At 27.4% G+C, this 20,967-nt stretch overlaps 1 protein-coding gene across 7 annotated transcripts in view; it reads right to left on the reverse strand.

Moving 5' to 3' along the window:
- The window catches only part of LOC107448983 (FAT atypical cadherin kugelei), a 653,420-nt gene that overhangs the window by 12,322 nt on the left and 620,131 nt on the right, over positions 1-20,967 (reverse strand). For all 7 annotated transcript variants that reach the window (XM_071187808.2, XM_043040631.3, XM_043040626.3 and 4 more), the window contains 13 exons: positions 19,305-19,458; positions 18,659-18,898; positions 14,850-15,236; positions 14,021-14,235; positions 13,154-13,291; positions 9,853-9,996; positions 8,059-8,934; positions 7,794-7,959; positions 6,409-6,585; positions 5,386-5,543; positions 3,726-4,090; positions 2,976-3,597; positions 874-1,318 (listed from right to left, as the gene is read on the reverse strand). In XM_071187808.2, coding sequence (XP_071043909.2) covers positions 874-1,318; positions 2,976-3,597; positions 3,726-4,090; positions 5,386-5,543; positions 6,409-6,585; positions 7,794-7,959; positions 8,059-8,934; positions 9,853-9,996; positions 13,154-13,291; positions 14,021-14,235; positions 14,850-15,236; positions 18,659-18,898; positions 19,305-19,458 — 4,087 coding nt within the window. The remainder of the gene's footprint in view (positions 1-873; positions 1,319-2,975; positions 3,598-3,725; positions 4,091-5,385; positions 5,544-6,408; positions 6,586-7,793; positions 7,960-8,058; positions 8,935-9,852; positions 9,997-13,153; positions 13,292-14,020; positions 14,236-14,849; positions 15,237-18,658; positions 18,899-19,304; positions 19,459-20,967) is intronic.

Here is a 20,967-nt window from a genome sequence, read left to right on the forward strand (position 1 = left end):
CCTCAAATTTATTTGCATTGCCACTATCACACAAACAACTTATATATTTATTTGATGTTAACCAAAAAATTAAAATTTTTATAGTTGGGAGATATGCATATTCACGTTCCACACAATTAATCAGACTAACTAGACAATAACAGTAGATTTTCATCCACACTAAGTTATCATTTTCAAAAACATATCTACATTGTGTTAACACAGAAAGAATATTTTGAATGCAGTAGCTTCTTCAAGCTTGAAAGCTATTAGTCACCACTAGCCTTAACACTTATCTTTAAGCTTTAGAACAAGTCTTTATTGAGGTTTTCCATTTTTACACCAATTTTTCTTTGAATAACATGGAAATAAAACAGTTTGTTACACACAAAAGAAACCAGGCTTATGCTAAGATAATTAACAGTCTAAAAGAGTAAATGTAAGTACATAAATTAAAGATATAAGATTCATGAAAAATATTTATGCAAAGAGAGAATAAAACTATACTTTTGCAATATTTTATTGTATATAGTATGAAAACCTTTTGATAAAGGGAAACTACATATTTCACTAAAGGGGATTTAGGACATTTGTAAAATTTTGGAAAATATATCGTTTTCATGAGATTTTCATTCCCCACTATTTTCTTTTCTTCTTAAAACAATAAATTAAGAACAGCTGACATTATATGCTGATAATGTAAAACTAATGAAAAAATAAAGTAATAAGCGTAAATAAAAGAATTGTGTATTTACTCTACTTTTTTAAGGAGCAACGTAAAAAATAGATAAATCAACATAAATTGCTCAAAGTAAGATCAGGTAATAAAATCAAATTATACAAATAAATAAAAACTTAAAAAATTAAAAGAAAACACAGCCATGCTTAACTTACTGTTTTGAATTTTATCTTCATATATTTTTTCCTTTGAAGAATTCAAATCAGTTTCCCACCCAGCTTTCAGAAGGGAGTCTGAATCAGAGCTGGACGGTGGAGGAGGGGTGAGGGATGGAGGGACACTAACATGAGAACTCTTATGTGTGCTAATGTTTTGGAACAGTTGGCCCCCATACCGTGGTGTATTGCCATCAAGATCTTCTGCAGCACTTCCATAGCTATGAACAGTATCAAACTTGGCCAAAACACTCAGAGACTCTTGAGTACTAGGAGTATAAGATACAGGACGGGGTGGTAACGGTGGAGTAGTAAAAGTGGCATCCAGATTGCTTATTTTGCTAACTCTTTTGACGTTGTCTTTCTCAATGATTGAATTTTTCAGCATGAACTCATTTGGACCAGGTTCATCTTCAAGTTGCAAACTTGACCTTCTCTGGCGGCGCTGTAATAAAGAACAAACATTAAGTTTTAATATTTAAATGGATATAGGTAAGAACTGAAAGAAGAGTTAAAATTTAACATTCTTATATTTTTCAAAAACAAAATCAATTTTAATTCTATTTGGCATTTTCGTAAAAATATATGCTCCTTTAAAATATTTGACACTATTTTAATAGAAATACTTCAAACTATGAACTATTTCATAAAATAAAATGCAATATTAAAATATACGAAAAAGCAAACAGGAGAATAAATTCTATAGATATTTTCAAAACAGTAACTGAAAACTATAGATCCTTTATCTTTTGTAAAGATTTTATGTTTTTAAACTACACTTTTAAATATTTATTCTCACAGACTCATTTTCAAACAAAGTAAAAGTTACAGCCTTTCACAGAAATCTAGATAGATGAAGCGCTATTGTTAAAAGCTTTAAGCAACAGTTTGATTGTAAAAGAAGATGTTACTTTTTCAAAGAAACTTTTGGTAAAAGTTTTAATTTACAAAATTATAAGCATTTAAAAAAAAGTAGCGAATAATTATTATCTATTACTAAAATTGTATATATAAGGGAAAAGATTAATTAAAGTAATGAATAAAAATAAACTGCACTAAAATATAAAGATTTTCTTCATTAGGTAGTTAAAAGGAATTTGTGATTTAAAACTTAGATAGACATTGATAACTGTAACATATTATACTTTCCTCTCAAATAAATTTGACAGATTAAATTGAGTTTAAATTTCATATAAAAATAAGACCCTTGGAAAAGATGACAAAAAAATGCAGTAAAACCACTAGAGTATATTTTTGATGGTATCATTAATTTCGAATGATATATGTGGGGGGGGGGCGGCAAGTCTAACAACATAATGTATAATTTTGCATGTGTATTATTGCTTGCAAAAAATATATGGTAGTAATAAATTTACAACAGATATAAACTAAACTTATAGGAGGAAACAATACAAAGAAAGATGGCTAAATAAATTTCTTACTTCATGTTCAGATATTTTGATTTGCTACACTGCACATACTTTGTTACACATTCTTATACAACAAGTAATTTCAACTTTTCTTTATATTAATTTATCAGAATAAAGAAAGGTCCTCTAAGTTTTACGTGCTTTACAAATGTTTAAAACTAGTTCTGTATTGATTAGGTAAACTTTATTGGTATCATCCTCTATTTCTTTATCTTTGGCTGCTATTTTTAAACAGAAATCAAACCAAATGTAGCAGCTTTTTTTTCAATTAATGAATAATCATCAAAACTGATGTTTGAGAGATTATTTTAAAATTAAAATAAATTGTCATTTTCTTCTTTATCCTTAATATCAGCATTCCCAGTTAACATTTTCTTAAAGTCATTAATTTTTTTGAATGATAGATGTGGGAACTTATAAGGTTTGAAAAAAATTTAATTAGCTATCATTAACATAATAAGGCAAGCATTAATAGTGGGACCAGTAAAAAAAACTATGCATACAGAAGAACAAAAGTGCATGGACAATAGTTCAAAGCTCTTCTGTAGTAGATCTAATAACATTAAAAAAGTACCAGCTTCTCATTGGCTTTATTTTCACTGAAAATGATTAAATAAGGGTAAATGTATTTACTTATAGTAAAAGTAAAATTTTTTTAATTTTTTTTTTTACCTTATGTCTGATTCTCCAACAACAAGCAAGTACAACAGCTAAAAGCATGATAAAAATAACAACCACTGTAATTCCAACTATTTCTTCAATGGTTGTATTCCAACGCGTGGACGTGATGGAGTTCGTATAAAGGAGTTCTGAACAAAGTGTGCCAGTAACATTGTGTGGACATTGACAGCGAAAAGATCCATCAAAATTTTCACAAGTTGCACCATTAGCACAAGGATTAGCTTGACATTCATTGACATCATACTGGCAAATATCTCCATAGAATCCTTTACATTTACATAATGGCCCATATGTCCCTTCTTCACAAACACCTCCATTGTGGCATGGGTTTGGATTGCAATAGCGACCATAACCACAACGTTTTCCACTCAATCCTTCAGGGCAATCACAATGGAAAGTATTATTCACATTATGACAGGTGGCACCGTTAAGGCACGGATTTGAGGCACAAGGATTTGTATCAATTTCACAACGAGGTCCCAGGAATCGTGCTAGGCACTGACATGTAAAGGAATTTCCTGTAGCATTACAAGCACCACCATTAGCACATGGTTGACTACCACATACTCCAGGATCAAAGAGGACAGCACATTGGAACTGTACATTTGCAAACCTGAAATATAAAATGGTTAAATAATCAAAGTCTAGAAAATCAAAAACAAGTTTAATAAACTGTATTAAATAATAAGAACATTGGAAGGTAAGAAAAATAAAGGAAAGATTATGTTCCTAATAGATTACCTTCGCAAAGTAACAACATTGTTTCCACCTGCCACATGTAAAGGTAATGATACTTCATCTATCCTAATATCATCCATACATCCAACGAAACCCATTCTAATATCTTCATATCCAAATACTGCAGGGTGATGTCGTACTTCTGCTCCAAAATATATGTCATTTCCATCCAAGTTTAAAATATCATGAACACCAGGAGCATTTCCAGATGAACGATGCACTTTATCAACTATCACTTCGGCAGCATTACCTCTTCGTTCAACACAAACATCATGCCATAGTCCATCATTTACTTGAGGATGCTCTACTCTAACTAATCCTTCTCCACTACCACAGTCAAAACGGTATTGCACATATCCATTCACAATCTAAGAGTAAAAATATTTTGAGCTAAGTTGGAGTTAAAAATTTAAAATGAAAACATTAAAAAAACATATATAGAAAAGGAATCTATTAAATGTTAAATATTACAGGATAGTCACAAATACTCAGAAATTTTCCTTACTTTTTGGGTTAATTTTCTATTTTGTGTTATTCATGTACAATAATATATTACAAAACTTTTAATTGCAATTAAAGTAAAAAATAAACAAATTAAAAAAACACTTAGACAAATCAATTTAAATATTTTACATGAATGGAGTCAATAAATTAATATAATAGATGATTTTAATAAACAAGTTTAATAAATAATGCTGCTTCAATTTATGACAGATCAGAAGTAACTTCTAATCACTGTAGGAAATATTTGTTACCAGTTGCCATAAATGTCTATGGTGAAATAAATAAATTTCATTAATACTGTAAAATATTTTTTATTTATTTTGATAGTATAATATTTTCTAACAAATGATAAATTAAGTTTTTGCAAGAAAAATATTTTTTAAAGTGATAAAAATTCTTAATCATATTACAAATTCAAATGGGTTCATAAAGTAAACTAACTAAATAAATAAATTAGAAGTTATTAATTTATTGATATAAATTGAGCATCAGTTAGAAAAAATTCTAATAGACACCTTTTTTTTGAAAAAATATTGAACTTTGAGTACATAAAACTCATTTTAATCCATTTTCACTAATTTTTTGGGTATTTTAATTAAATTTTTTGATATTTCTATGGTTTTTCTGGATTAATGAATTTCCTGTTCTATGACCATCTTCTTATATAATATATTATGTTTTCCATTAGTAATACATATTTTAAAAATAAATGCTTCATCAATTTGGTTCTATGCGCACAACAAAAAACAATTTGATATCATTAGCAAATGAACTAAATTTCTAAGGTTTCCTCAAGTACATAGAGAGAGAAATATCTTATTAGTTGCAAGAAATAGTTATAATTTAAGAATTGCTGGAAATATAAATTGCTTTCTAATTACACATCCACACCTATAAACATAACGTAAAGATTACAGCAAATAAAATATTTTTAAGAAACTAAGTAGACATCTGACAGAAAACTAGAATAAGAGAAAACAAACCTGCAAACAATAGATTTTAATAATTCTTTGGCTTTGTAAAATAAGAATATATCAGTGAAATAAATGTAGAAAAAGATAAAGTTTGCATATTAAGTTTCTTCTACTTGCAATGATAAAAAATATGTAAAAACATAGAAGTATTAAATCTGTAGTTTTAACCACCAAAGTAACCCTACCTCTAAAATGCTGTAATCTCTGATTCCTGCTGCATACATCAAATTTCCAGTTGCTTGTACAGTTCGAACACTAACTGCAATACTTAAATGTCTTTCAAATGGGTTTGCTAAGGAATAGCGAGCATAACTTTTCCCATTATAAGATATAGGATTTTTCTCTGCAATATAATAAATGCTATTAATTTTTCTACAAAATTAAGATTTTATTTACGAAATTTCTTATCATACAAAAATCTATCAAAGCAAAGAAAAAAAAAATCTATGCGCTAAAAAAACTTTAATTGAACCACCAATATTGTAGTTTATTATACTTTTTTTAAAATCAAAAATTGAGCTTGAGTTTTATACTGTTTGGAAAAAAAAGAACTGTTAATTAGAAATATAAAAATAAAGCAAAAATAAATTCTGCAAAATTTAGTAGTATTTAATTTAATTATATTTTTTTAAGAACATATATTTTCTTAAAAAGTAAATATTCTAGTAATAACTGGACAAAATGGGAATGTTCCAAAGTTACTACTTTTGTATAAATTTTTTGCAATTTATTTTAATTACTAGGTTGTTTGCAATTTAATAAATAAATAGAATTGAATTCATGAAATGTAAGTATGTATTTCCTATATTTTCCTTAACACTGGATGTATTTCACAATTAAAAGATTACCTTATCAATTTATTTAAACCTGGAAAACTAGATTCTAGTTCTAGTATTTAAAGTTTAACTTGTCAGCAACAAGTATAAATTAGAACAGCTGTAATTTTTATGAATAAAGTAAAAAGGATTGTAACTTAATGCTAGATTGATTTACATTGAGATAAGGCTAGATAACATCGAGAAAATCTTCTTTTGTGTAGAAAGAATGTGACCAGCTAAAAGGTCCGAAAATACGGAACTAATAACATCCAGAGATCAAGTACAGAAAAAATTAAATATACCACTTTTATAGTCAAATACAATTTTATATTATGTTGTTTTACAGATCTCAACATATTTATAATTTGTTAATGAGAAACAGGTTCTTACCTTCATAACAATTACTACCACGGCAAACTTTAGTTTTATCTCTATCACATAATGGTCCAGTTTTACCTGGTGGACATTGGCAAATATATCCTAAATCTGCTGGATGTGGGAAACATACATGATGGGATGAGCAAGGATTACGTGCGCACTCATTAATAACTATATCACAGCGATTTCCTAAAAAGACATTACTGAATGTTACAAAGAAATAAACCAAAAGAGGCACAACAGAAGAGACAGACACAACAAATGATCAAATTTAAAAATACTTCAGCAGTTGAAACAAGTATAAAAATACCTCATTATGTTTTTAGGTGATGGGTGAGATGTTTATTATTCTACAAAAATTTCAATTTCAAAGTTTTTAAAACTTTAGGTATAGAATTATATTTTGGTTTAATGAAAAAAGCTTTACTAAAAACTTGTAAAGAGTATATTGATTTATTGAATAAATATAGCTTAAAAATGTTTCCAATTTAACTTTAAAGATGCAAAAAATTTCTTACAAGTTCCCCCTTCATATACTTTTTTGGCAATAAGTAAAAGCTAGTCTGTGTTTCAAGAAAATATGCAGGTTTTAATCGAAATTGAGTTTAGGATTGACAACTAATAAATTAGACAGATGATAGACTAGAGAGTAATATGTTTTCTAATGTTTTTTAGATAATATAATGGGAATATTTTCTAAAAAATCTGAAGAAAAAAAACTTTTTGGTAATTTAATTAGGATGTATACATTTAACTAGTCGTAGTTTAGATGTAATAATATAATTCATCAGTAAATAATTGCTTAAAATAAGAAGTTAATATTTTGGTATGTTCATGAAAATATATATATATATATATAATTATATATAATTATATATATATTTAGATAATATTATATATATATATTGTGTAAAAGGAACTTTAATAAGAATTTCTGTAGTGTTTTTACGGACCTTATATTTGAAAATTTTGCTACATGTATCTTAAATTAAGCTGAATTTTTACAATAACAAACTTTGTCTGATTTTTTGAAGGTTCCAAACAAATTTGGAGGTATGAGGATGGTGCTGCAGGTTCACTTCATAAATTTTTCTACTAGAATTGCAAGTCAGTGCCATTTTTCACAGCATCTTAACTCAACATAATAACATATGAATACATTGATTACATGTTTATAATTGCAATATGTTTTTAATATAATTTTTAATTAGTTAAAATACTGAACATCACTTAAATTTTTATCGGAAATAAAGGCATAACTATAAGAAATGTCATTTCCAGATGTTAAAAGAAGGAAATGTTTGTCACACTTAGTGGCAAAAAGTAACTTAAAATTGTAAATAATATAATTATTCTATGTTATTTTAACTTCAAATAAATTTGAAAAAAAACCATACCTCCATATCCAGATTTGCAAACACATTCAAGTTTTCTTACATGTTGGGGCGACACATAACCCAATAATTTAGTAGTTATGCTAACAACATACGTTTCATCCAAAACAATGCGATCAACACACTCTCCATGAATACACCGATCAGAAGTACAGCGATCTTTAATAATCTAAAAGAAAAGTAACAACATTAAAAATTTTTTTAATATCATTACATTTATAACATAGTAATAAAAATATATTACAATAACAAGCTAAAAGCAACTTACTTTGACAACTTTTAGATTGGAAGATGTTTCAAATAGAGATTGCTTTTCTTTGAACTTCATCATAAGCTGTTTTACAGGATAATATGAATGAGAGTTTTTTCGTACAGCAAACAAAACATCCAGATCACGATTAACTTCTCTTTTTACTTTGGAAGTCGTTGCTTCAGCAGGCTGAATGCTTAAAATATCAATATCTTTAGATCTAATACTTAAGGCACTTTGCAATCCTTTCAGAAAATTTTTCCTGTGATTCATAATAAAATCTTCAGGTGTAATATTTTTCAATCGCATGCCAATACTATTTTTCACAGCATCTTCACTAACCATATTAACTTGTACTAAAATAATGCCATATGAAGTAAATTTCCCATCAGTTACACTTACATTCACATTATAGGACCCAACATCCAGACCAGGATTAGCAACTAAAGTACCATCTTCTCTATCAACGGAAAACAAATCCTTGTAAGGAGAAACAACTTCATAATGTAATTTATCATATGGGTCACCATCAGTGGCATGAATACGACCCATAACACCCCCAGGAAATTCATCACGGAATGAATTAATAACAACTTCCAAAGGAAATACTGTCGGAGGAAACTGACTGTCTTCAATTATCATGGCAGTCACCCTAGTATCACTACTCAAAGAGGGACTACCATTGTCAGATACTTTAATATGCAACACAAATGTGTCTTTTTTCTTATGGTTAAATTTAGTAGCAGTTCGTAATGATGAATCTTGTTGAACCAAACGAAATGCATTATCTTCATTGCCAGATAAAATTTCAAGAGAATAAGGATCAGTATTTGGAGAAGCATCAGCATCAACTATATCGAATTTGAGAGCAGTGAAACCAATAGATCTGCCTTCCTGTAAAAAAATTCAAAACCTCTTAACAAATATGCATTTTCATAGATGCTTATATATTTATATATATATATTACAAACTGTATATAACTCAGTAATAATTTTTTGTTGGGGTTGCTCCTGATCTTCAAAGTGGTTTATCTAAAATTAATTGTTGATAAACTTCCAAAAGTTCAAGAAGAGAAGAGGATCAGAAAAATCTTGTAGAAGGTAAAACTAAAGGTTTAAAATGTGAACAGGCAATGCCTAAACAGACTCGTCTTATTTGGTGCAAATCTTAAAAACTTTTTGTTTTTGTTCATAGAGAGATACTTTTAGTGTCCCCCGGTAAAAAGCAATATGCAAGTCTGCTGGCTTCAATGATTACCGAAAAGGTAGGGCACTACCAGACCAGTCGAGTATCAGTCATGTACCAATCATTTTTTAAATACTTAGATGTAATATTTCATAAAACCTCCTACTTAAATTATACCTGATGATATTTTATTCCTTTCATTTGTTACTTTTTAAACAGTGATTAAGAGATTTCCAATTAGAATCCCTCATACCATTTTTAAATTTATTTCTATGTTTGAAAAATTTGATATGCCAAAATGCTAAATAACTATCATGACCAAATTTTTCAATTGATTTAAATATTTATAATTAATAGTAAAAGACTTTGTTATGCGTAGGTCTGAACAAGGAACATTTTCCAACTTGAATTCAAAAATCATTTTGTCAATAAAAGATTAGTTCATAATTTTTCATAACTAAAAAATAGTTAATAATTTTTCACATTTATGTAAAAATAAGCTGGTGAAATAAAAATTATAGAAAAAATAGAGTATACAGATTACAAACATACATGAACAAATGTTGCTAAGAATGCTCACACATTTATTTCATTTCATGAGATTTTTATTTTAATTAGTTTAGTACCTGAATAATGATAGAATAGTTGCTTTGAGAGAACATAGGAGCATTGTCATTAACATCCGATACATCAATATTTACAAAAGCAGTTGTAGAAAGTTGAGGAATACCACTATCAGAGCACATAACTTGTAGAACATAGTTTGGTATCTATAATAAATAATAAATGAACTAACTGATCTGATTAGAGCTACGTAAAATTGAGATTAATAACCAGTATATGAAAATGAAATTATATAACAATTCTCACTATTTAAATAACATTTATCAAAACACTTTTAATTTTTAATTTTAGATAAAAAAGTTTTTTTCTAATTAAATTATTTTAATAAAATTTATTTATAAAATAATGAGTCTTTAAAGCAGATCTATACATTAAATAAATTTATTAAAACATTTCACAAACTCTCTTGAATAATTAAGTCCCATATAATGACTATTCATAATAGCAGATGAAAATGTCCTTACTGTTAGTTTATTGTTGTAATATTTAATGTTAAAAAAAACAACTAAAAGACTAAAACATAGAATACAAAAAATAAAAAGAAAACAAAACATGGAATACATTTACCTTTTCTCTTTATCAACTATTTTGATACAAAATACATATTCAGAGAGGACTGTTTTTACCGACAGATTGTAGAATGGATTATGTTGTTTTGTTTTTCACGAAAGCTAGCCATTTCTATGACAGAAATGTTTGAAGAACTATAAAATTGGACAATTACATTCAATGCTTGCATTAAATATTTTTCTTTAGGAGTCTTATTGAAATTTTGTTAGACTAGTCATACTTTTAATTTGTTGATATTTAAACTCTTCTAGTACCATGGGGGATTCCCTCAGCATCTGATATGTCCAGTCATTAAAATGTTTTTATTGGCATTTCAAAACTATTGAAATAAAAATTGAACCAAACTTTACATGCTGCACGCCTCATAGTGGGTCAAAGAAAATAATCTTGATTTTTTTGGAACAGTATATATATATATGCCAGACTACTTTTAAAAAGAGCGAATGACAAAAAAGAGCATAATTTGTTCAAGTGAAGTACATTACTGAAGTTATTTGTTCTGCTGAAGTACGATGCTCAAAACAATTAAAGGATATTGAGGTTGTGGGTTGATCTTGCACTTGGAGAATTTTTGAATAATTGATACATTATAGACAGATGCAGTAGGCAATATGAGATAAAAATAACATTTGTTTGGCAGAAAAAAATGCATTTTATTGAGCATTTATGTACAAAAGAAAAAAAAACAATTTGTGCATATGAGAAAAACAAATAAAAAAAAGGTGTTTCCTTAGAAGAAAATCGTTTCAAGGTTTCCTCGGATGGCTAGCAAACGTTGAATACCTTTAAGTCACCAAAAAATGGTTCCAGATCCTGGAACCATTTTTTCTGCTATTTTGGCTTGTGTTTGCCCCCCTTTAACCGGCCAACAACTCTCTACGCTTCTGTTTCGGGTAAGTGACTTCATTGAGACATCACACTCAACGAAACAACGCACTTACTGAATGTTGGTCATTTTTTTCCGCTTTGTATTACATTAAGTTGAAAGCCAAATCAAAGTCATTCGTCTTCGATGTCTAACTCAAAATTTGCATACTGCAAAGCTTGAAAATAAGAAAAATTTGCACTAGTGACTCTCTTATTCCATTTTATGCAAAAAAATGCTTATAGTACCATTATTTTATACAAGACTTACAATATCCTTCAATTGTTTTGAGCAGTATATATTACTTAAGCAATTTGCTCTGTTAAAGAATATTTTATGATGTCATCCATCTCTGTCTGGTTTCAAAAATGCATGGATAGTAGCATCTTTAAAACAAAGTAGTGTTATAAACTAATCAATTATTAATGGCTTCAAACCATGGCTTTCATTCATATTAGCACGAAATAAGACAATCTGTCTTTCTTGCCTCTTTCTCAAGAATCACCTTTTACTGTTAAGATCCTGTAATAAATTGTAAATAAACTTGACTAATAAAATAAACTTTGTTTATGCCATTCAAGGATTTGACAAAACAGAGTACTCATCTTAAACAGTCTGCTCATTAGCAGAAGCAGATTTCCTATTAATGACTTGTATAGATATGTTTAAAACTAACTATTAGTCAATTATCTGAGCAGTTTAAAGTATATCAGCATATCCTTGGTTCATGGCTTTACTTTTTAGAATTGGGTCACTACTGGAATGTTTTTAGAACTATTATTACACAGCTCCTTCCAATTCTTCATGAGCACTAGTTTGCAATTTCTTATATTTCCCAGGAATATTTTTTTTATCAAAGCTGTATCACTTTTCATATATTACTTTTAGTGCATTTATTAGCATTCAAACAAAATTCGAAGTTTAGTTTTTAAGTGTTACATCTTTTAGTTTTTTTTTCCATGGCACTGTAGCTGTATTCTTTATCACTGTCTAAATTTCAATTGGCACTAAGCATTTAACAAGTTAGTAACAAAAAGTTTCCATATTGTAATAAGTTTTTGCAAGAAAAATTGAAATAAAGTACAATAGCTGAAAATAGTTTGACACTGAATGCTGATTTCAATATTAAGTTTTCAAGAAGGAAAATAAGGTGGCATGGTAAATATGAAAGACATGGTCAATGAAAGGGAAATTTTGTTGAAATGCGTGGTAAGAATTCCTAAAAATAGCAGAGGAATGATTTGTTTGCAAGGAAAAAGTTAACTTGGCTGGTGGTGTGCCATATTTGTTAGCTTTATAAACATAAAGAATTAAGATTGTAAAAAGGAAATTATGTGGTCAAATCAAATAACGTTCATTTTTTCACTTTTCAGTATTGATATTAGAAAAAATAAAAATGTCTAACATTTTGCTCTTTTTCATATATTATTGCTCACATTCTCAGTAAAAAAAATGTATGCTGCTAATAAATAAATAAATAAGTTAATAAAAAACTAAATTAATTAATCAAATTAAAAAAATAAATAAATAAATATTGCAATTTATTTTTGTATCTAAATTTAGGACTATTTTGATGGTGAGTTAGAAATTCGTCAAAGCACCAGACTTCTCAAAACACATCAGGCTTTATCAATAGTTTATAATTAAAATAGTTAAAGATAGAGTGAATTTGCAATTGATAATTATGTAAATACTTGCTTAATCTTAGCTTCATAGTAAAAAATAACCAAGTACTGCATAAAAGCAAGAATGTGAATAAGATGAACAAAACTGGTCTATTTTGAAACAGGATGCAGTAATATAATAGACCTTAATAGAATATATTTTTTGATTTAAAATAAATATATAAAAAACTTGAAACTACTTACAGTTTCCCTATCAAGAGCTTTTGAAACCTTTATATACCCAGAAGTACTGTCCATTGCAAAATAGTTGTCATCATCACCAGACATAATTGAAAAAAATAATCTTGCATTTGGGACACTGTCAGCATCATTTGCTAGAACCTATTATTCACACAAATATAAAAGATAATAAGCCAAAAAGAATGCAAAAATAAATAGTTAAAAGAACTGAACATTGTCCATTTTGTCACTAATGCTAAGTCTAGTTAAATGTTAATTTCTGGCACTCATATTAGAATAAGCCAAATTAAATGCGTAGTTTTTTTCATATCTGACCGAAAATAAATTTTGTATTTCATAAATGTGATTGGTTCTATAAAAAATTATTTTAAAATCTTTAAACTAATTAATGAAAGTTGTTTGAAAGAAATTAAATATACATTACAAAATTTAATATATTACTTTCGGTGAATATAAAAATCACATTAAATTAGTATTAGCAAGGATATTCAAAATCATTGGAGTTAAGTGCTATTTCTTTATGATTTAAAATAAATGCATTACAAAGATAAAAGACAGATTTAATCTACAAATAGCAATCAAAAAGTTAATCAAAAATATACATTACAAAATTTCATATATTACTTTCAGTGAATATAAAAATCACATTAAATTAGTATTAGCAAGGATATTCAAAATCAATGGAGTTAAGTGCTATTTCTTTCTGATTTAAAATAAATGCATTACAAAGATAAAAGAAATATTTCATCTACAAATAGCAATCAAAAAGTTAAAACAAAATTTTCATTGTGTTTATATTTTAATTCTTTGAATCCTATCAAAACTAGAATTTTCACACATAATTTGCATAGATTTACTTAAATATCTCACCTGGATAACTTGACTTCCAACAGTTGCATCCTCCCTAATTATTGCCCTATATGAAGGTTGACTAAATACAGGAGCATTATCATTTGAATCGGTGACAGTTACGTTCACAACTGCCTGATTGCTCAAAGGAGGAGATCCACCATCTACAGCCTGGATTGTCAAAAAGAAGTCTCTCACAGCTTCATAATCTAGTGGCTTCAACAGTTTTATTTTACCTAAAACAACATATAGACTTTGTTTACTAATAAGAATACATAAAAAATATTGTTGAACATTTTACGGGTGAATAGATTAGTGATATTATTGTAGGGAAAAAAAGCGTTCTAACTAAAATTTAAGTTAACTGAAAATTTATGTTCACAAATATTTATCTTAAATTTTTTTAAAACTATTTAAAAAAAGTACTTACAGTTTTTTAGCTAGGTACTTTAACTTTTTAATGCTCCTAGGCACAGGTTAAATTCTACAGGTTGCTTCTTTTTTAAACAAACTTTTTTTACAGAACAAAAGAATGTGTCTTGAAAAAAATGTATAAATTTAAATGTAGGGTTATTTGAGGGTCAAAAGTAATAAAATTGGTACATTAAAAATGTAACTATTTTTTTTTAAACTTGCAAAATGCTGATTATTATATAGCGAATATAATGAAAATATGTGGAAATTTTTTATTTTTGTGTGCAACTTGTAAATAGTAGATGATAAGAACATTAGGAAGGTAATGCAGAACAAATCTTATTTTAATTTGCATGTTATTTTTAAAAAATTGCTAACTAATTAACAAAATTGCACACTAATTTTATATGAAAACATAAATAAACAAGTTGACTACCTGTAGAAGTTGATATCTCAAAAACTCCTTGCTCATCTCCACCAATGATTGAATAAGATATTTCAGCGTTTATTCCAATATCTTCACTGGTAGCATGAACAGTTGCAATTTCAGAGTTTACTGGAACTGATTCAGATACAGTTGCAAAAATAATTTTGTTTGTAAATTCTGGTGGATTATCATTCACATCTAATACTGTTACACTTAACAAAACAGTTGATGATAATGAAGGAGAGCCATGGTCAGTAGCTTGAACAGTTAAATTATATTCAGATTCGGTCTCTCGATCTAGAGGTCTCTTCAAACGAACAATTCCTGTTTTAGGATTTATTTCAAACTGCCCAAGATGATTATTTACAAATGAATAACTTACTTTCCTATTTGCACCTAAAAAGGTAATAGATATTATAAGAAATAAAGCATAAACCTAATACAAAGCATAATAATATTTTCAAATCACAAAGAAATAATAAAAGTTTAACTACTCAAAGCAATAAAAGATTATAATTTTAGCATTTAGAAGACAGCAGTTTAATTAGTTGATAGATGTAGAATAGTTAAGTTACTTAATTTTGAAATATAAATGTTACTTGATTTTAAAACACTAATTTCACAACAGCATTTATTTCTAGCAAAATTCTAACCATGAAAATGATAAACTCTCAAAAAATTAATACTTAGGTACCCTTGTACTATTTTACATGGTACAATACTATTATAATGTACTATTTTACATGGTACAGTTAAAGATTGGCCTCATTAATTTGGTTTGCTTGAGTTAGATACCCAATTAATATGGGAAAATTTGTAGTTACTGCTATTTTCTAATACAGTAGAGAACCATTTATCCGGTATCCAGCTAACCAGGAAGAATTTTGTTTCGTTTTCCCACTAGGGGGGAATTCTTCTCCTCACTTGCCCAGAGGAACTTTAATTCTTCCCCTGATCTTGAAGATCATTAGATTCAGAGGGGGCAGGGAAGGGACAAATTTTTTATTTTCTCCTGCGTTCATTTTCTTTTTCTGATAAACTGCCATCAATCAAACTTAAAGAAGTGGCAAGCTGATTTCGTTTTCTCTTTGATTTACGAGGGAGTGGGGAAAATGCATTGCACAGGCATAGCAATGAATGTTTGAGTTAAGGAACTTGAAACATCTGGCTAAGAGTATTGATTTTAAAGGTGAAATGTGAGATTTATTTTAAATCATCCACTTCAGTTACTCAGTTTTGTTATTTATTATGGTGAATTGTTTTCCTATTTCGGATAATGCATTATTTAATCACTAGTTATATTCATCTATTTGACATCAATTAACGAAACAATATTTTTTTGTTGAATAAATTCTGATTTCTTAGAAATGCGATATCATTAGCAAGTTTTTCTTGATGTGCAATCACATCTGCTTTCGTTAAAAATAGTCTTTTAATAAAAAAATAAAATAAAAGGAGAAGATTGTTTATTAATTTAAGCATATAATTATTTGTTAATAAAAGCAGGTGATTATTTTATAAAGATGATAGTAGTTTATTTTATTTTTATTTTTTATTCTGTTTTTCTGATTCCACTGCGTTGTTTTTTTCCTCCTTTAGATAAATTTCGTACTCAATAAATTAATTCTTTTCATTCATAAATTTTATCATTAAGTTTTTTTGGGGGGATTTTAATTATTATCAAAAAATAAATATGCAAATTTCGTATTTTTTAAACTTGTTTTTCTTGTTTAAATTTGCAAATATTTTTATCCTTTTAAATGTTATTTTTCTACCATTTTTCCTCATTTAGTTGATCTTTTCGTTTTTTCCCTATTTTTAAATATGTTTAACTTCTTCCTTGTAATTTGGGTTTGATAAAACATCGATTAACGGCACTTTTGGCCGATCCAGAAAACCGGGAAATTCAGACATCCGGGATAGCGATGGTCCTGAGCATCCCGGTTAATTGGTTCTATACTGTACTAATTTATTTGTAAATTTTCTTTGTATTTTAGCTCACTATATTGGTCACAGCAGTAATGAAGTGATTTTCATTATTTTTAAAGCTCATATTATTGTCTTCAAAGGTGATCTTAATAAACAATATCAAAAAGTTTAATTTGGCCATGGTGGCTTTTAAAACAAAAGCATTTATGAAGGGATTCATAAAGCTGAAAAAGTAAAGAACTATTTAAAAGTTCACTAAGAAATTCATAGTTCAAAACTTATACAAGAATTAAAATCTTTTTGGTTTAAAAATTTGTACAGGCATAAACAGACAAGACTGTATATATTACTAGTTCAATAATAACAGGATTAACATTTTGATTCAAAAGGGATGACACAATGAAATGTGTTTGATTAAATTTATAGTAAAATTACTGAATTTTAAATTGTTCAAACATAATTTTTCTGCACAAAAAATTCTTTGTCTCAAATTTTATTTAATGAAAATGACAAGCAAAATGCTAATGTAAGTGTGATTAGAAATCTTTAAAAACGAGAGATCAAGTATAGTGAAAATATAGTTTGTCTATAGAAAGAACTTTCCGCGCCACAAAGTCTAAGGTCATCTGTTGTGATGGAAACAACAGATAGCCCATTTCAAAGAGGGGAGCTTCTCTCTCCCCATATTCTCTTTCTCTCGCTGATCTGAGCCAAAATCTGTCTTAAATATTGACCCAATGCCCCTACTTGAAATGGTTAAACCATAGTCACTGCCAGTATCCAAACCAATGGTTAGAGGAAGTTCATTCCACAGACATACTATAGTTGATACTAACAGCAAAAACAATACAAATCTATAAAATATAATATGTAAAAATACATGGTGAAAACAGTACACTTTGGAGAACCTGATGGTTCAAATAGCTGAGAACATTAAACCATTGTTAAATAATTTGGAAGTAATGGATTAGTCATGTTTGAGGGCTATTTTGCCACATGCCATTTATGTTTCTTTAACTAACATAAAACATATTAAAGAAAACTAAAAAAGAAAAAAAAATTTTTGTAAAATTTTAACGAAAAATTTAGATTTTTCTGAGAAAAGTATTGATTAAATTTATTAGTTTTCATGGCATAACTTGTAAACAAAAGTAATTTCTATGTTGGAAAATATTTGAAACTGAGAAAGAAAAATTGTCATCAAAAACTAAATTTATACTTATATCTCTAAATTAAAACTCATATGTTTTAATATTTTGGTATAAAGAAAAGGAAGACCAAGCTCATAGAAAAAATAAATTTGTTTACTTAATTTGTTTAAAAAAATATTTATTTGCTAAAATTTTTTTTATAATCAGGTTTTTTTTACCATATAAGATTTATTTCTCAATAAAAGTAGATCCATGAGTAAGCTAGGACAGAGCTTTACATTTAAAAATTTATTCAAAATTTAAAATCTGCATAAAAAGAATCATCAGTAACAGCATGGATGATTTTTTGGCTGACGGAAGGGAGGAAATATTGAAAGCAATGATAATTTCCATTCAGACATTTTAATGAGTAAAATAAATTATCTAAACTGTTCTGAAATTAGGATTTTGACAAGATTTATGATTTTTTTTCTGTTTTCTAAGTAAAGTAATGATCTAGACAAGATGATAATAATAATGATATGAATAAGTGCAGTAACATAGTGTGGTGACAATATGTTGCTGCACTACAGATAGAGTGACTATATTGATTTCACAAACTGAATATGAAATCATTCTAGAAAATTAATATCTTTAAGTATTATTCTATTATACAAAAAAAGCGTGATATGTACACTAAGTTTATAAAAAGTTTTATTTTAGAAAAAAAAAAACAATAAAAGATGCAATAAAATTTACCCAAATCTTTATCAATGGCATGTATTTTACTAATTAAAGAACCAACTGGAACATCTTCGGCAATGGCAACAGTAAAAATTGGTTGGGTAAATGAAGGTGCATTATCATTTACATCTTCTAAATGTATTTCAATAGCACTTTTACATTCCCAGTCAGGATGTCCTCTATCTTGAACATGAGCAATTAAATTATAACGGGACTGTACTTCTCTGTCAAGATTTTTAATTGTTTTGATAATTCCTAAAAATAGAAAATTAGTTTTCAAAAACATAAAACAAAACTTAGCTGTCAAGATATATTTATTGTTTTAATAATTTCTCCTAACTAACTGGAAACTTCAAAACTTAAAACGCATCATAAATATAAAAATAAATTTAACGTTTTATTACTCAAAAAAATGTTTTACAAAACAGATAAGTTATAAAATTAGTAAAATTTTATGAAGTACTTTCCATTTTTAAAAAAATAAGAATTGTTCTTAGATTTTATAAACAAAACTTAAAACAAATTATATATTGTAGTATTTTTCAAAAATAAATAAAAAGTGTTTTAAAAACTACAATATTTAATTCATTATTATTGGAACAACAAACAATATATATGATTATGATACAATTGATTATGATTATAGTTTGAAAACTAATACCTGTTGCTGAATCAATAACAAAGTCCTTTGATCCCATACCAGTAAGACTATGAAGTTGTAAGGCGTTTTTACCATCATCTGCATCAGTTGCTTCAACAGTTAAAATGTAAGAGTATGGAGGAATTGCCTCAGAAATCCTTTCAAAGTATTTAGACTAAAAAAAAATTGTTAATTAAATCATTTTGTAGATACATAATTAGGGTGATTTGAAACTCATGAGTAGAGTTTTAGAGGTTAGATGACATATATGAAAGATCATTTTTGCATAAAACTCAATTGAATAGTTTCTGAACCAAGAATTTCATCTTTTCGCGTAAGTTAATTATTTCAAAAATTTCCATCTACAATAAATAATATAAAACACTGAAAGTTTTTATAAGTTCGCAATCCTTCAACTCAGAAAGAATAATGCCTTACATACTAATATATACACATAAATTGATTCATGATTAAGCAAACACACACTGTTAAGTAGCAAGTTGTAGTAAAATAAATTATTAGAAATAATAGAAATTTTATTAACGAAGAATTTTGACTATGAATTAATTAGATATTACCTTTTATGATAAAAGATTTTGTTCAAATATTTAATATTTTTTTGCCAAAACCTTGCCTATTTTTAAATCATGTAAATAAAAAAATTTAAACCTGATAATTAGGTCATTCAGCTAAGAGCATTTCAAGAGATAAAATGAAAAATAATTTTGGTAATTTTAGCTCAGCACGAGGAAGATTGACAGACTTAATTTTTGAATAGATAAAGCAAAAAAAAAAAAAAATACAACAATATTTTTAATTAGTTAGCATAAGTATTTACAATACAAAAATATTTAGATGAATAAGTGCAATAAAAAGAGAATAGAAATCTATTTAATTTGTACATAATAATTTTTAGAATATATTTTTTGTATCATTCAATATTTCTTCTTTTAAATTTTAAAACAATTGCATAACAAATTTAAGAAATGAAATAAAACAAAATGTATAGTTATCTTTTGCTTCAGAATTACTTTTCTACTGCACACTTGAGTTTAAATAAATCATTTAAACATATAAGTTTTAAAATTTTGCCGATAGATTCAGATTACAAATTGATTGCATCAATTAGCAGTTCTGATATCAGTTGGGTAGTATATGAACTTTCACTATAGATCAACTTTGACATATTGGTTTCTCTAAAATTGAATTAGACAGAGAAACTCCTTTCTCTAAAAAGATACTCAAATTTGCTTTTGCATAATATGGAAGCTTTATCATATTTAGCTTAATAATACACTACAAACTAAATAACTCTTTACACTTGGATAAACCTTTTTGAGGAGCATAGCTAAAATTGAAATTATCCCCACTCCATACTTTAAGGATTTCACATAATATTTCTAATCACATTTTAAGCTTGAAATTTTGAATGTTTTCTTTTCAACATCTTTACAGACTGTTAAATACAAGTTAACAAAGAATAACAGGTTCTGCTCTTTAACTCAGTGGTATTTACCTAGGAATTTTTCAGAAAGAATTCTTCAATTAAAAAAAATTCTTTGATTTCGTTACAGTGAAAATATTATTATTAATTATATGCAACTAAATGATATTATATATATATATAATTTATCAGAAGCCAAACAAGTATCCCAAAACTATTCTTTTGACTGAAGCATTGTTT

The sequence above is a fragment of the Parasteatoda tepidariorum genome, chromosome 11 (assembly GCF_982258835.1).
Source record: "Parasteatoda tepidariorum strain Cologne lab strain chromosome 11, Ptep-v5.0, whole genome shotgun sequence".
NCBI classification, from domain to species: Eukaryota; Metazoa; Arthropoda; class Arachnida; order Araneae; family Theridiidae; genus Parasteatoda; species Parasteatoda tepidariorum.